This window comes from Cryptotermes secundus, unplaced genomic scaffold (assembly GCF_002891405.2).
Source record: "Cryptotermes secundus unplaced genomic scaffold, Csec_1.0 scaffold692, whole genome shotgun sequence".
NCBI lineage: Eukaryota > Metazoa > Arthropoda > Insecta > Blattodea > Kalotermitidae > Cryptotermes > Cryptotermes secundus.
This window is the reverse complement of record NW_019735469.1, coordinates 149,160-165,624: the sequence shown is the minus strand read 5'-3', so window position 1 is coordinate 165,624 and position 16,465 is coordinate 149,160. Positions and strand designations below refer to the sequence as shown.

Here is a 16,465-nt window from a genome sequence, read left to right as displayed (position 1 = left end):
CTGACATTAAGGGAAGAACATAGACAGAGGGTGTTCGGGAACAGAGTGTTAAGGAGAATATTTGGACCGAAGAGAGATGAAGTGACAGGAGGCTGGAGAAAACTGCATAATGAGGAGCTTCATAACTTGTACTCTTCTCCAAGTAAAATTAGAATGATCAAGTCAAGGAGGATGAGATGGGCAGGGCATGTAACACGAATGGGGGAGAAGATGAATGAATATAGGATATTGGTGGGAAATCCAGAAGGAAAGAGACCACTAGGAAGACCAAGACGTAAGTGGGTGGATAATATTAAAATGGATTTTTAGAGAGATTGGATGGGATGTTACGGACTGGATCGATCTGGCCCAGGATAGGGAGCAATGGAGGGCCTTGTGACCACGGTAATGAACCCTCGGGTTCCATAAAATAGTGTGAAATTCTGGAGCAGCTACGCAACTGGCTGCCCTTCAAGAAGGGCTCAGCTCCATAAAGTTATTTAAACATCAAACCATTAGGATTATACGCACATTCCCACTCAGTCTTAATCTCAGCACTAGATGGAGGTGAGCTCTTAGCTTCACGCCCTAGGCCCTTTAACCCCAAGGAGAAGACCTACCGTTGTCCTTTGGAATGGAAGCTGGGTGTGTTTCAGAGCCGGTCTGCGTCACAACAAGAGAAATATTTGAATGTGAATACCGCTGTCGCAATACAGGGTGAGCAATCGCGCATCAAGCCGCACTCCACATATCGCCCAAATTCACGTGTGGATTGAATTTGCCACGTCCCTGGGGATATCACCCGCGGCGCCGTTAACACTATTCTTACTTACCAGAGACCCAGCTGCCGTTGAAGCGTAGCGGCGTAAATTCATGCCCCAGTATGTCCTGGAGCTTGAAGCGGTGACCTTTGACCCTAGGGCCATCATCTGGCGGTGTGAGGAGCACGACTGACGTCACGATCAATGCCAGCACGATCACAATGACGAGCAAAGCGATCAGGATTCCGCGCCAGTTGCGCTGGTTAGGGTTGCTGGACACCAACTCCTGACAGAAGGGAAAATCTATCAGGCATGTACACACTGTGATTCATGACTATTGCTCATCAATATACAGGGCGAGTCTAAATTATTGTAGGGTTTTCCGTGGCCTATAATTTTCAAACCTTACTTGCAACGGAGGGCGTGCATGTTGAAGCTCAGTTCTTTAGTATTGATTCCAAATGTAATAAAACTTTTTGGGTTACAGTTTTATATTCCGTAAGCAGTTTTATTGTATGTCTTCCGGCTTGAAAATTATAGGCCATGGAAACCTCGACAGTAATTTAGAATCACTCTGTACATACAAAAGGTTTGTGTGAGACTTATCAATGTCGTTATGCAAATTCGGTTTCCCATAGCAATGAACTATCACAAATGTAAGAGCTGAGGTCTTCACGGCGGTGACTATGAACAAAGCAGTCTTCTGGAATGTGGCGGCGTGTAGATCTTGTGTGAACCGACGTTTCGGAGGAACGTATCGCCTCCATCTTCATGGTAGAAGATGGAGGCGATACGTTCTTCCGAAACGTCAGTTAACACAATATATACATGGTGCCACATCCAAGAATAATGTTTTCTTCAACTATCACAGAGTTAACACCTTGCATGTAAGTAAATTTTGCAGTAAGTCATGAACGAAAGAGAAAACCCGTGTTTCAGAGTATCGTGTGTATTCTGTGCACACTGAAAATACTTAGATGTTGACATGTATTGTGTAGTGTACAGTCTGTAATGGAGACGGTTTATGCTTGATTATTTGCGCGAAATGTTCGTGGTAAATGACGTTAAACGTCGGTCTGGACATGACATTCGATAAAATGTGGAACTGGGAAAGAATATGAGAGAAAGATGGGAAATTGCGGGAGCTGCTACAACACTGTGGTAGCAGAATTCGAGTGGTCGACACTACTAACACCAATTCCCCAGTTTGACTTTATCCTTCCATCTCCAGCTGTCGCAACCGCTCTGCTTAAGGTGCCCTCAGCTCCGTCTTGCTATCATGTCAGAGTCAGAGTTAGAGCTATTTTACGACTGGCGGTTTACCGCCAATCAGTTCGCCTTGGTGCCAAGCCAATTGAGACTCACGACCAGTATTTTTTTCAACTGAACCCCCGCGGTCCTAGCTCTTATGTACCGTTCTCTCTGATGAGAGGATGGGTCTGTCGCTTACAATTGTTGCTGGCCCTTGCCAGCGCAGTCATTCTCTGGTCCGAGTCCGGCGGGACTAATGACCATATTTTGCTATCAGATTCGAGACTCTACCAACCTGGAGGGCCAAGTCCCCGTATTTATATCCCCCAGGGACAGGGTGGCCCAGTTATACCCCTAGGCACAGTCATTGGGTTTCCTTATTATGGGTATGTGTTCCTGTCATAAGTTCTGTCGTAGAGAGCCGATAAGGGGTACTCAATCAAACTGAAAGCTTGGAGTTAGGTTAGCACTTAAAAGTATTGTCAGCTGTAGGGGTTGTTCGTAACTTATAAGACGGGGTTTTGGTTTGGATGATTGGATTTAACTGACACCTTATAGACAACTCGGGACTACAGACAGTTACAGCGCTATTGTTAATCTACACACTTTACAGTTCACCGTTACACAAGCACTAAGATTCCCAATCATCACTAGTCGCATACTGGCAACGGACTTATAACAGTCTCACTCATTTCAAACAACTCATGGAGTCTTATTTTCATAGTCTAATTCATTTCTTGACATTTTTTATCAATCAGCTTCGACTGGCATCTCCAGAAATGGGCCCAGTTCTCGAAGACAACTCACTCAAATGAACTCTTCTTCAACTGAACTATCTCAGCTTCTGACAACCTCTTGTTATATATCCTCAGGACGGACCCCACTGAAAACACCGTCTTCTATTTTCCCGAAATGTTTTAGGCGTGTTAACTGAACCGCTGCCTAGCAATAAACGTCACATTCTTGTGCGCGTTGGCTCCCGCAAGAATGTGTTTACCAAGTCGTTGCCTTGCAATGGGTCTACACGTCACAGTATTCATAACTATCTGTGTGTGTGTTATGTACCAATGTGGTTCATTAGAGGACCAACAGTGAGAGCTCCCAGTGCTTCAGGTTGTATTGCAGCCTCGAAATTTGCCGACAGATGTTACAAAAACACGTATTTGCACGCATATACACGTACTTATAGTGAAACTGAGGGCCGCGCCATAGCTCAAAGCGGTTAGTCGCTGGCTTCCCACCGCGGCGACCCGGATTCGATCCTGGGTCTGGTCAAGTGGGATTTGTGGTGGACAAAGTGGCTCTGAGACAGGTTTTCTCCAAGTACTTCGGTTTCCCCTGCCAATCTTCATTCCACCAATTGCTTCACAATCACCCTCACCTATCATCTGGGGCTGGTACAATAGGCCAGAAGTGGCCGCAGTACAAGGCACTTAGTCCCACCCCACTGTGCCTCAATGACTACACGATGCAACAGTGTGTCGATAGTGAAACTCAGGGTAGAGTTAACTGGAAACGGGAACTGTTTAATTTTCATTTTGAATTTGAAGTGGATATTTGACTGAATTGTACATGTAACCTTCTGATATACGTGTATAATGGCATGTATACAGGTAGTAGTTGACGTTTCGTAGGAAAATACAGCTTCCATCTTCAGTGTCAAAGAGTAAGATAAGAAATCGTCAACAAGAAACAAGCAGAGCTGTTTCCGGAGTACACAGGATTTTATCGTAGAATATACTACCCTTTATCGCTGATGGCGGGAGAACCTCAGATCCGAAACGTCGGTAGTTACTGGTTATGGTGGCAGTTATGAGGACGAGTTTCTAGAGGCGAGTGGGCGCTTTGCAGCACCGCCAATCACTACTGAACCTGCAGTAAATTTGTGTTGCGCTGCCAAGTGGCATGTCTCAATTCTCCCTATATCACCCACTTCTCACATCTTCCGAAACTGTAGGCAAACACAAGTACACCTCAGACTCGAGGCTTAACGAACTTCCGAAAACGGAACACAAGAACTCATCATGGCGCCGGACGGATAAATTTGCATCCCTGGAGCTTAAGGATCAGGCACATTTTCGTGTACTTTAACATCTTTTATAAAATCAGGAATGGGGTAACATAGCATCAAACTATTAACTATTAATATTTTCTGAGAAGTAGTGGGTCCATGGACGGGGGCCCACTCAGCCTCACGAGAATAACTGAGGAGTTATTTCAAGGAAATAGCGGCTCTGGTCTAGAAAACCGAAATTTGTTGCGCTAACCATACGACACCCTCTATCCGCTAAAGTTGACACTAACTTCGCCGACAAGCGACGGTAGCTCGGTCGGTATAGTTCGCTTGCGGATTAAAGCCAAGGAGTTTAGTTTTAGTTTTACTGGTTAGATGCCAAGATTTCAGTTTCTAATCTCTCGGAACCAGGACAACTTCACCGAGTTCAGGATCCCTTTGCAAGCACACAAACCACACTACGTGAAAACTCGTCTGTCTAGTCGAGTCGGGTCCCGCCGAGTGGCGTGAATAATCCCGCTTCTTGGTAGCTGTGCTTGAATTCTGTATCGCTGTATTTCTAATAATAGGTATTACACATCAAAGACCCCCTCCATAAATATTCTCTCCTTTGTTCTTTTTAGTCGAGTTCGGGTCAGTTCACCGATAACCATCCCAGCGAGCAGGGCTGGAGACCACCCGAGGCTAGGAAATCAATTACGGCAGGAGCTCGACCGACCTGGCCTCATCTCGATTATCATTGGTTCTGGTTGTTGTGGAGGGAGTGACACGGAGCAGAGGAGTAGCCAAATTCATCGGCACAGAGTGTAGTAAATCAGTGAATCACCAGAGAGTGTTCCCCACCCACAAATATTCGCTCTCCCTCGTTTTGTGACTTGAAGCGAAACCTCACTCAAACAAAAGTAAACATCTTGGAGAACTGGTCGGTAAGGAAAGAGGCTGGCTTGATAAATGCTGCAACTGAGGTTCTCAATATAAAGAGTACTACTTTCTTTTATCCGGTAGAAGTTTACCGACGTTTCGGAGGAACGTATTACCTCCATATACAAGGTCGAGACCAGCAACAATCTGCTGTCTGCTTCCTACTTTCACCGCTTCCTTCAATTACTCTTCCGCCCTGAAGATGGAGGTAGAATATTCCATTGATAAACTTGTGTGAACTTAACAGCGTCATGTACTAGAGAAATATGGGCGGATTCCTTGTATTTCTTGCGTGCAAGCCAAAATATTGTGCGGCCTTTTTCATGCTAATATTGGTCTAATTTTGATTTTTCAAGTAGATTACGGGTCAAGTTATATTTGTACCTGTGATTTGTAGCTAACTTGCAGGAGACACAGAGGAAAACTCCAAAGAACATTCCGGAGTTTCGTAAGGGATTCGATCCGAATACCGCCCGAAAACGAGTGTACAATATTAGGGCTCAATCAAACGTCTTGGTGGAAAGCTCTGTTTACACACCCAACTGCATCCCACAAAACGCCAGTCTAAAAGGGCACAAAACACGTTATAAGCGTACAATTCGTAGAACGCTCACTTGAGCAACAACATTCACGTGAACCTATACACAAACATTCCCATGGAGGTAAGACTCCTCGAAATATTTCTGCTAGAACGTCACCAACGTTTCGGAGCAGCATACCGCCTCATTCTTCAGAGGTTTTCTGCTTCTATCCTGAAGAAGTGTGCAAAAGTTCATCCCGGTAAAGTTCTACCAGACTATACGGCGTCACAATCTTCAGAAGAACGTCGTCTTTCGCTAAGCTACCTCGAATCTCCCATATCGGGAACGTGGTATGTACTTAGTGTTACCGCGACTACTCTCACTTCATATCTGTGTCCTTCTTCATGGTTTCACCAGGCATGCATAAGCAACGAATGTGTCAAAAGCACTGACAGAGTTTAACATTTAATTCATATTTCATATCCTTTTCAATCCGCTTTCTGTTCTTTTCGAACACGGAATCTCGTACATGAAATAGAACTTGCACGTGACGCTTTCTGATTATTGCCCAGTGACCCGAAATTTCAGACAAACGCGGTCACGTGCTAATAGAATCTTTCCATCTCGTCAGTTCGCAGGCTACCTTGAAGCTAAGCCAAGACAGAGACAAGAGACAGACAGAGAGAGACGGAGAGTAGAGTGAAAAACGAGGTAGTGTCCTGCGTCACTTCATTTTTCTCTTGGAAAGCTGAAGCACTTTAAAAATAGATATTTTCCAGAGTCGACGTTTGGTGTCAGATCCTAAACAACTGACATCTTCTTGTGCGCAGGTTTGCTGATAGATTTATATCACATCTGTGACCGATTAGCTCCCAGAACGTGGATATGAATATGACGCAAAAGTATCTGTATTTCGATTTTTATAACACAGAATAATACGAGAGTTTGTCGAATATGAGTGTCTCGCAACGGTGTCTACGCAGCGTAATATCTTCCAGGATGTGACGAAGTATAGTCAGGTACAAGTTCACTGATGATTCGAAGCAAAATACTGCCCTCCGTTTACAGGGTGGACTAGTATGTTAGGGAATAATTAAAAAACTATTGGAGTTTCAATAATTGCTTCGGGGNGGGGGGAGGGTTGCTTCTTAAAAACAGACTTTAATTAGCACAGTTTTGCTATCATACACCTGGGCCATATCTTAGTAGGTACTTAAGCTTATTGTAATAGTCCCTGATGCAGGAATGCTGAAATTTCGCAAGTTAGATAAATGATATTATCATTAATTTGGGAGAAAGTGCAAGTTGATTCTAAATTACTGTAGGGTTTTCCGTGGACTATAATTTTCAAACCAGGAATTAAAAAAATGAAACTGCTTAGGAATATGAAAATGCAACTCAAAACGTTTTGTTATCTGTAGAATTAATAATGTAGAATGCTAAACAACTTCAACATGCGCGCCTTTTCTTGTTTCCGGTTTGAAAATGATATGCCATGGAAACCCCGACAGTAATTTAGAATCAATCTGTACATTGCGCCTCTCGTCTGTCCCAAACACATAAATTTCCTCTCAAATACGGCGCTTTATACTGGGACATGACTTTGAAAATCACAGTGCTACAAAAAGGTAACGCTATCCTTGTAACAGGCCGTGGAGGCCCATAGGGTTGTGAGGCGTCGAGGTTCCCACTCGGCTCACAGATGGGGGTGAGATCAGCCTTACACGCCGGCCATTTACCCCCCCTGAAAGATTTCTGGTACTCATTTATGTTACAGTCTGAGTCAACCCAAGGGCCATAGTGCGGCTGGAAGTATTAGGTCAGCTGAAAAAATTTAATGGCCTCATCGGGAATCAAACCCGCGGCCTCCTGACTTGTAGCATAGTGCCTCAACCAACTAAGCTACCGCGTGTTCACAATCACAGTGGTAGTGTCACAATTTAATATACTCTAAAAGATAAAGGTAAAATTGTTCCTGTGCTTAATTACACACTACGACACGAAGACGAAGACGATGTATAGATCCTCTTGATCTCGCCATTATTTGGAGGTAAGTGTTATCTTCGCGCCCCGGCCGTTTTAACTCTGGTGAAAAAGCCCCCAATACTAATTGGATAGGAGGTTTGGAGGGCCCCAGAATCGGTCTGGACTGTGACAACAGAAAAATCTTGCCCCTACCGGGATTCGAACTCCGACCCCTCGTCCGTCTATCCCGTAGCCAGTTGCTATATGCTTCTGTTATCACAGCCCATTATAACTCTACGAAACGTATCACACAATACACCAATAGATCATCACCATTCGGAAGTGACGACTCGCGATTCAAGTCTTCAGCAAGGTTCATGCTCACTCCAGCGGTGATTGTCTCTCACGCCGGGCAGTGGCTGTTGAGAAGGGTTTTCATTTTTTCCGCTCAAATTGTTGCTCTAAAAATACTGACTAAACTAAAAAAAGGCCAGGATGTTAGCACAGGAGGATGGTGGAAAACAGTCAATGTTTGGACAAGACTATGTTGGCTAGGAGATTACTACACGAACGCCCTCACGACACGGCAAACGCATGGTCCGATATGGGAAAAGAACAAACACGGCGTGGCTAAGTCTGTTGGTACTGCGAGTTGCACGAGGCCGCCGACATATCTGGACACAGAATTGATTTGTCTGTGTGACGTGGCTACACAATTTGGGCCTGTACCCAATCGGAGTTCGCTCTTATCAACTTGCCCTCCGTCACGTGTATGAAAACTTAGAACAATCGCGACTGCAATGTTTGTTTAAGGTTATACTCCATGAGGATGCGTCATCGCCATGCAGTGACGTAGACAGGTGCGTCATCACTATACGGTTCATTCTTTTGTTGCGGCTTGGTCGCTTTTTCTTTGTTTCTTGATCCTATACACTGTCGGTACGACTCCTTGGACGGGGGATCAGCCCGTCGCAACCCCGCTACCCATACAGAACAATACAAATACGGAAGAAAGGCACACAGATATTCATGCCTCGAGTTGGATTCGAACCCACGATCCCAGTGTTCGAGCTGGAGATGACAGTTCATGCCATAGACAGAGAGGGCAACGTGATCGGCACTATCTATCTATCTATCTATGTGCCCTACGCCCTTTGTTGGACCTTGGCAGATCTTTCAGTTTCTTAATATTTTTACACAGACGCTAGGACGGTAGGACGGGGGATCAGCCCATGGCAAGGTCTCTACCTACACACGGAATAAAAGCAAACAGACATATATCCATTGAGTGGGATTCGAACCCGCGACCCCAGTGTTCGAGCGGGCGAAGATACTTCCTGTTTTAGAACGCGCAGGCAGAGTGATTGGCTCTGGTATCAGAAACCAGTAGGAAATCTAGACACATGTATACCGGAACTTGTTCTGCAATGTGCCTTGTTTAGTAGAGAAACTAGACTTTAGTAACACAAATATTGATGTTGTTGCATGGTTCGTAGTTAAGCTATCCCCATCACATCAGAGTGCGGTATGACCGTTTGGCAACGTGTGAACGATCCAAGACACTTGGAGTGCCTGAGGGCAGAGGAACTTCCACTGTTGGTAGCCGTTACCAAGCAACGCTGTGAAGACCACGCAGTGATGTGTAGTGTTTAGTCGCGAGTAGTATAAACTGTCCGGTAAATCCGATTACCAATCCAAACCCCGTCTACAGTCACACTCGATCACGTGACAGTATTAGGAATAGTGGACTTACAATCTACTTTGTTTGAGTTTCGATATTTCTGGCAAAATTTGCATTTATTTGCAGAACATACTGTACGTTGTCTTCACGGTAAATCTGATGCTACAATTTAGTTCGATGAACTACAATAATAGTATCGATAACCAGAACTATTTCCCGTTAAAGTTTCAACGGGTCATATGACAGTAAATTAATAATTGTGTACTTCAGTGGTCCAGTTCTGTGAGTAATTTCCACTACAGCAGATCCTGTCACACCTACAGACTTAGCTTCGCAGAGCTTCTCAGCGTTGCCATATTGAGAAGGGTTAGTAGTGTCACGTGTATAAGTGAGTATAGATGGGGATTAGATTGGTGAAGCGATTTACTGTCCACGTACAGATCGTAAATACAATTAACTACAACACTATCGGTGATTTCCACACTTTACAAATCACTACACGCTGAGTATTCTCCGGCATTCACTAGAAGTTTCCTGGTAACGGCTTTAACAGTGTAGAGTCTTCAGCTTAACACGCTCAAGTCATCTCTTCACAGACTCCCTTACAGAACTGAGTACTCTTGCAACTAACTCTCGGCTATTTCACACCAACGTCCTAGCCTCCTCTTCACCTCGTTACTATTAACTGACTTAGCACAAAACTTCGTCTCATTTATAATCTTTCTACATGGACCACATAGAAAACGCAGCTCTTTCACTGTTGTAGTCCAACTGTTGCATTATGAAAAATCTGCTGCGTAGCAGCGGGTGTTTTTCTGTTGTTTCGTGGCCGTTGCCTAGAAACGGCTCTACACGCTACAGTATATAGAGTGGGGTGCAGTCCAACTGGGTCCACTCGGCACGACGGCCACTGATTGGTCTATTGTAGCCTGTCCCGTGTGATTATGATGATGGAGGATTTGGTGGAAAGAAGATTGGCAAGGGAAACCGAAGTACTCGGAGAAAACCCGCCCCAGCGCCACTTTGTCCACTACAAATCCCACTTGACCACATCCGGGATCGAAACCGCGAGTATATAAAACTCTTCATGCAGAATATGTTGGTACACATGAGTTATTTCCGTGCGCGTTACACTTGCCTGTTTCCACTGACTCGTTAGTTTTCGTTAGTTAACGAAAGAAAAGCGAAATATAATTTTCGAACTGCAGCCGGATTGACAGAAGCGCGGTGCTTACGTCAGAAACTACAAACGGTACGGTCCTACCGGTTGTATCTCCAAGTAGTTCGGAAAGAGCCCGACGTTTCGGAGGAATACATGGTTTACATCTTCATCAAGGCCGAAGAATAAGCCAATCAAGAAACCATGTTATGCAGGTGTCTTACTCTTCAACCATGAAGACGGAAATGATGGTTCGTCCGAAACGCCGGGCTCTCCTCGAATTACATGCCGTTGTAACCCAGAACACTGTATTCCTCAGCAGTCATTTTCTTTAACATTAAAAGACCGGCTTAACAAAATTGCAAACTTTAGANCCCCTGGGGGGGGGGGGGTCTCTCTCCGGAGTGTGGAGTGACCAGGGCGTGAAGCTGACCAGTTATCTCTGGCTGGTGCTGAGGTGAAAATGGTGGATGTATACCTCCGCTCCCTCATACGACTTCATGGAGTGCTGCTTAATGAATTAAGCAAAGCGACCATCTTATCTTTACATTAAATGTCGCTAGTATTTTTCCCACCTCAGAAATCCACACTACTCCCATACTGATGATATCCTTCCTCCCCTTCTGAGCTACATCTCAGCGTGAGCTTTGGCCTCCTGAACAATCTGCCTCCATTCCTCCTCATTCTTCACTTCTTGAGACGCTGAAACGTCGAATGGTGGGGTGAAAAATTGAGAACAGTGTGGATGGAAGACTTCGTGGCCCACTTATTTTTGCTAGCTGATTTTCCTCAAGCCATGTAACGCTGATTAAATTGGTTTCTAAACAATTTAGTTTTTACAGCGTGAAGTTGTTAGCCTCATGCCCAGCCTCCAACCTGGAGGACCTGGGTATCCCTATTTGTCTGGCTCCTACCCCTTGACCCGTCCGGCATGGGTGCCCCTACCAGTTGCTACGCTACCGCCAGCATAGCTCTCAGGGTCTCGGGAACACTCAAACCCCACCACCACGATAAGGTGGGGATACTGATGATATCAATATAGGAATGTGAGGTCGGCTGAAGAGATATTTTGTTTCATGAAAACGCCTTAACTAACTCGAAAGTCCCACAGACAAGTCAATGTTATTGCTAGACGTCTGTCTTTACGTACCAAATAAGGAAATGAGCTGGGAATTAGCGTGCGCATCCAGACTGCCACGTTCCTGACAATTCTCTTCTAGGAATACATTACATGCTTGAGATCATGCGGCCTTAATCAGAATGTCATATGCTGCGTATTGTCTGACTGATTCCCGAGGACGTAGGGCGACGGAGAGGAAGAACGACTGTTGTGTCTACCCATACGGAGCTCGAAAAACGTGGAGCAAGCACGGGGTCTCACAGTAACACTGAATTCATCTAGACAATGTCACCAACAGGCGTGAGCGTTCTCCTAGCGCGGTACACACAATGTCACTGAACAGTGTGTTAAGACGCAGTGCACGTTGCGCAATAGTCGGCCCATTGTGAACTAGGATTTTAAAACTTTTGGTCATGCGGTGCCAAAATATATTTCTCACTGTGTTATCGCCAGAAAGTTACTCCGATCATTAGCGCCGTCACTAAAAATGATTGGAATTTACAGAGTCATTTTAAATTATTGTCGAGGTTTTCGTGGCCCATAATTTTCAAACCGGGGAAAAAAAAAATAAAACTGCTTATGGAATATGATAGTGTAACTCAGAAAGCATTATTTGGCAACGATCTACTCGCCGCATTGATGTCTGGGAGAAAATATGACGTCATACCGCAAAATGGCGACTGTTCAAGGGAAAGCAATGCGCGTAATTCGGGATTTCCTCGAAAACAAAGTCCGTTATAGAAACGCAAAGTCGTTACAGAACTGAATATGGAAAATATCCAACTTTAGATAATGCTATCCGACGTTGGTTAAAGCAATTTCAAGAGAGTGACAGTGTTCTGCAGCGAAAATGAGCGAGAAGACCAACCACTTCGCAGGAAGATGTTGATCGATTCCAGGAAGCGTTTCCTCGAAGCCCATAAAAATCAATTAGATGAGATGCCTTGTAGTTAGGTGTACCACAAACGACTGTTTGGAGGGTTGTTCATAACCGTACTCACCCCCATATTTACTGGCCACGGAAACACCGACATTAACTTTAGAATCACTCTGTATTCCCATTATAAGGCTGGAACAAAAAGAATGTTCATAGTGGAGATCTTGTCTAACACACAGGACTTGCATTCCGTAAGCTTACGTTCTTACGCTATGACATACTACGTTCAGAGATGTTTTAGGCACAAAGGATCGCTTCTCCTTCGTTTACATCCACTCTATAGTCATGCCGAATTAAAAGCAGTTATGATTGCAGAGGCAAAATGACATTTAAAATTATGGACAGGCGTCGCAATTAAACCCCTGATATAATATAATTATCGTCTTTCTGGACATTGTTCATAGTCCTGTTTATATCCAAAACACACAACATGTCGGAGACTGAATTCTGTCTCCTTCTTCAGGCGAAAACTACTCATTTTCTTCCAATTGACAGAGCTAGTTCCTATCTCCGGACACCACCACAAACACAAGTTGGGGTATATAAACCAAGCACAACATAAAACATCCGCGAGAGATAAGACAAACATTAAATGACTGTACACACATGTGGACTAGCACGTACGTCCATGTACTGTTTCACGGCTATTGTTGTTAAAAGCAGAATACTATCAAACTGAAGTCACCATTAAAGATACAAATTCTGTATGGTACCAAAATAAAAAGAAACACCATTTTCCGACGTAATCTACACTGGATGGGTCATTTTCTTACCGATTTTAATGTTAGTCTTAACTGTCGCAGACGGTTTAACTGTGATTGCTTTATAATATCGTATCTTGTGTCGGTGCATGTGTTCGGAGATATGGACTAGCTCTATCGATTGGACCCAACTAAGTAGTTTCCACGTGAAGACGGAGACTAATCCAATCTTTGAAACGTTGTGTCTTTTAAGTAAAAGCAGGACGATACATAAGGTCCAGAAACACAAAAACTATATTAGCATACCAACGTCACAAACTTTTAGACTTCATATAACGTTGTTTCACAACTAGATTTGTGAACGGGACTGTAGAATTGGAAGGAAACCCACAATTTGTGGATTATATATCGTGTGGCTTTTTCTTTTTTTGGAAATTAATGACATGTCAGTCAATAAACCTGTCTACTCCATGATGCAGTATGTATAGAAACAGGACTACAGCCTCCTGACGTTTGATATGCAACACGTCACGTGGGGGATTACCCTGACAGCTTCGATTTAAATCGCAAAAATCGTTAACAGAGTTTCAGAGACGGCGGAATATGCACGATCTGCTTCATGTAGTTAAATTAATAATTTTCAAGGCAATACTCTGTGTAAACTTTCGTAAACCATTACCTTATTTGGGTATTAAAATCTGGGGATTACTTCTTTATTTATCATTTATTTATCGACGCTATAAGCAACTCATTCCATATAGCGTCGATCGGCCTTGGACAATAAATTGGAAGGAAGTGGTCGAGGCAGGATAGTATATGTCCCAATTGGGATTCCAACAGTTACTGCTTGAGCAAACTCGGCCGGTAATAATGTTAAGTGTCTGAAAGCAAAGCGCTCAGGAAAACGTTCGACTTCAGAAGTATTAAGGACGAAGATATTATGAACGCCCTATATAAAGTGTAAAATGAATTAATACAGACAAAATTCAATAAAGGTACAGAAGAAACAGTAATGAAACGAAGATTCTAAAGGGCTCTGACGATGGTGTATAACACAGAATTACTGGGGGTTTTTGGACTTTGTCCATGGTCCGGTATTCTAGAAATCATAAAAAATTATGTTTCGGAAATTGGATCTGTTTCCGTCTTCAGATGAAGGGGGAGAAGACACCTAGTCAGTTGGGCCCCTTGGAAAGGGCTAAAGAGATTGAGGTTAGTTCTTTCTAAGAGGCCCAACTGAGGTATCTTCTCCCTCCTTCTCCTGAGGACGGAAACAGATCAAGTTTCCGAAACGTCGTGTTTTCTATTCTCTAGAATACAGGATGATGTAAAAGTAAAAACCCAGTAATTCTGTGAGTAATGAAAAATATTCCACAACATTAACCAAAGGAATGCAGAGACACAGGAAGACGCTGAAAGAGAAGGAATGTTTCTTGAAGTCAAAACAGACTTGATTATTTATACAACGAGATGAAGAAGAAGAAGAAGGATAAGGAGGAGGAGGAGGCTAAGGAGAGATACGAAGTGGTGAATTCAGATTATAACGCAAAAGTGGTGCCACGATTCATGCAGCTTGCCTTGCATTTTCTGACAACTTTGTGGCGTATAGGTCCATCGCTAGGCAACAACTAGGTAAACACATTCCCGTGGGAGCCATCGCGCGCAACAATAGAACAACGAGGCTATTCAACCCGTTTCTAAGTAACGGCTTGATAAACACGCCTCAACATTAGACTGGCTGTGTTTTCAGTGTGGTCGCCGAAGCGACCGCTGATATGCAATGGCGCGGTAAACACATTTATACAACAATGGGGAGGGGGGTGTTTTCTGTGTGCCCCGTGTCTTGAAGACAACTGGCGCTACAGTGGATTTCAGAGTTCAAAGGTGTTAACCATCGGGCAACGAAAGATGAAGAATATCCATTGCTAAGATCCGACCAGGAAACGTCTGGTGAAAGCAGTGCAGAGGAATAGCCACTGCGGAGAGCTGTTACCAAGTAAAGACTAGTAGAAATAGACTGATAAGACTTGAGTGTGGAGTGATTTTTAGTGTGGAAATCAGTAATGGTGTTATAGTTACTTGTAGTTACGACCTGTAGGTGGTCAATATATCCAACTACCAATCCAAAACCCGTCTATAGTGGCTAATATACGTGACAATATATTCATGGTGTTTACAATGTACTGAAGACGCTGCTCGTACGGAGGAAACGAGAAATGATTATGCAGTTTTGATGGAGAAACTTTTGACGAAATACTCGTTTACAATGCCGACATGTAGGGAAGTAACATTAACGGTAAATAAACTCAAATCATATGAAAACTATTGATCGGAGATTGTAGATTGTGCCCAAAGATGGGTCTTACTGTCAACATAACCAGTCCTTTGGTTATGTTACCAGAAATGGTTTATAAACAAACATTAATAAACAGCAGCGCTAGGGCGGCATTTAGAATAATTTCGTTTAAACTTGGCCCCTCAATGTCGAACTGCATTGCGTAGAGGAACAGCTATCCACCAGCACTCGTGCCATTGCCAAGATTGTGGCGACATCAAAGTCAAGTGTTTGCAGGATCCTGTACGACAGCTTTATCCGTATTATTCAACGCGAGTACACGGCGTAGGTCCAGCTGACTTCGTATCACGAGTTCAATTTTGTCAGTGGATACTGAACCAGTGTTGACAGTCCAACTTCCTGAATCACGTGTTTTTCATAGACGAAGCGCAGTTTACAACGGATGGCTGGTTCAACTGTCGAAAGAGCCACGTTTGGGCTGACCAAAACCCCAATTTTACTGTAGTTGGTTACCACCAGGCGCAATTTTCTGTCAATGTCTGGGCGGGCATCACTGGCGATCACTTGATTGGGCCTTTCCCCCTACCACCGCGACTCAATGGGCCCTTTTACAAGGTGTTCCTGGAACGTATCCTTCCGACTTTGCTGATTGTGCGGAGGCAAATGTGGATACAGCATGACGGAGCGCCGGCACACTTCAGCACTGTATCACGAGACTACCTGGATGCTGCTTTTCATGGTCGTTGGATAGGAAGAGGAGGCCCAGTGCCTTGGCCACCCCGATCCCCAGACTTGACACCTCTGGACTATTTCGTCTGGGGCCATGTGAAAAACCTGATCTACGACAAGCCTGTGGATAATGAATTCGAGCTGTTGGCCAGAATACTTGTTGCATGTGACGTGATCCGTGAGACACCCGGAATATTTGAAAGGGTGCGCCAAAGTTTCTTGCGTCGATGTAACGCATGCATTGAAAATGGAGTGCGCCAATTCCAACATCTACTCTAGCAGGTGAGTCTTAAAGAGTTTGGAGGGGGCAATATGCCTGTGTGTGCTCTTCGCCATTGAGGCGCCACGTTTAAACAAAATGATAATAAATGCCGCCCTAGCGCTGCTATTTTACGTTTGCGGACAAGGGTTCCTACTTCAAAGTTGTTCT

The 16,465-nt window shown here is 44.1% G+C and overlaps 1 protein-coding gene across 1 annotated transcript in view; it reads right to left on the bottom strand.

Annotated features, from left to right (window-relative positions):
* LOC111869399 (dipeptidyl aminopeptidase-like protein 6) overlaps nt 1-16,465 on the bottom strand; it is a 253,783-nt gene that overhangs the window by 98,201 nt on the left and 139,117 nt on the right. Inside the window, exon 3 of the mRNA XM_033753417.1 lies at nt 813-1,026. Coding sequence (XP_033609308.1) covers nt 813-1,026 — 214 coding nt within the window. The remainder of the gene's footprint in view (nt 1-812; nt 1,027-16,465) is intronic.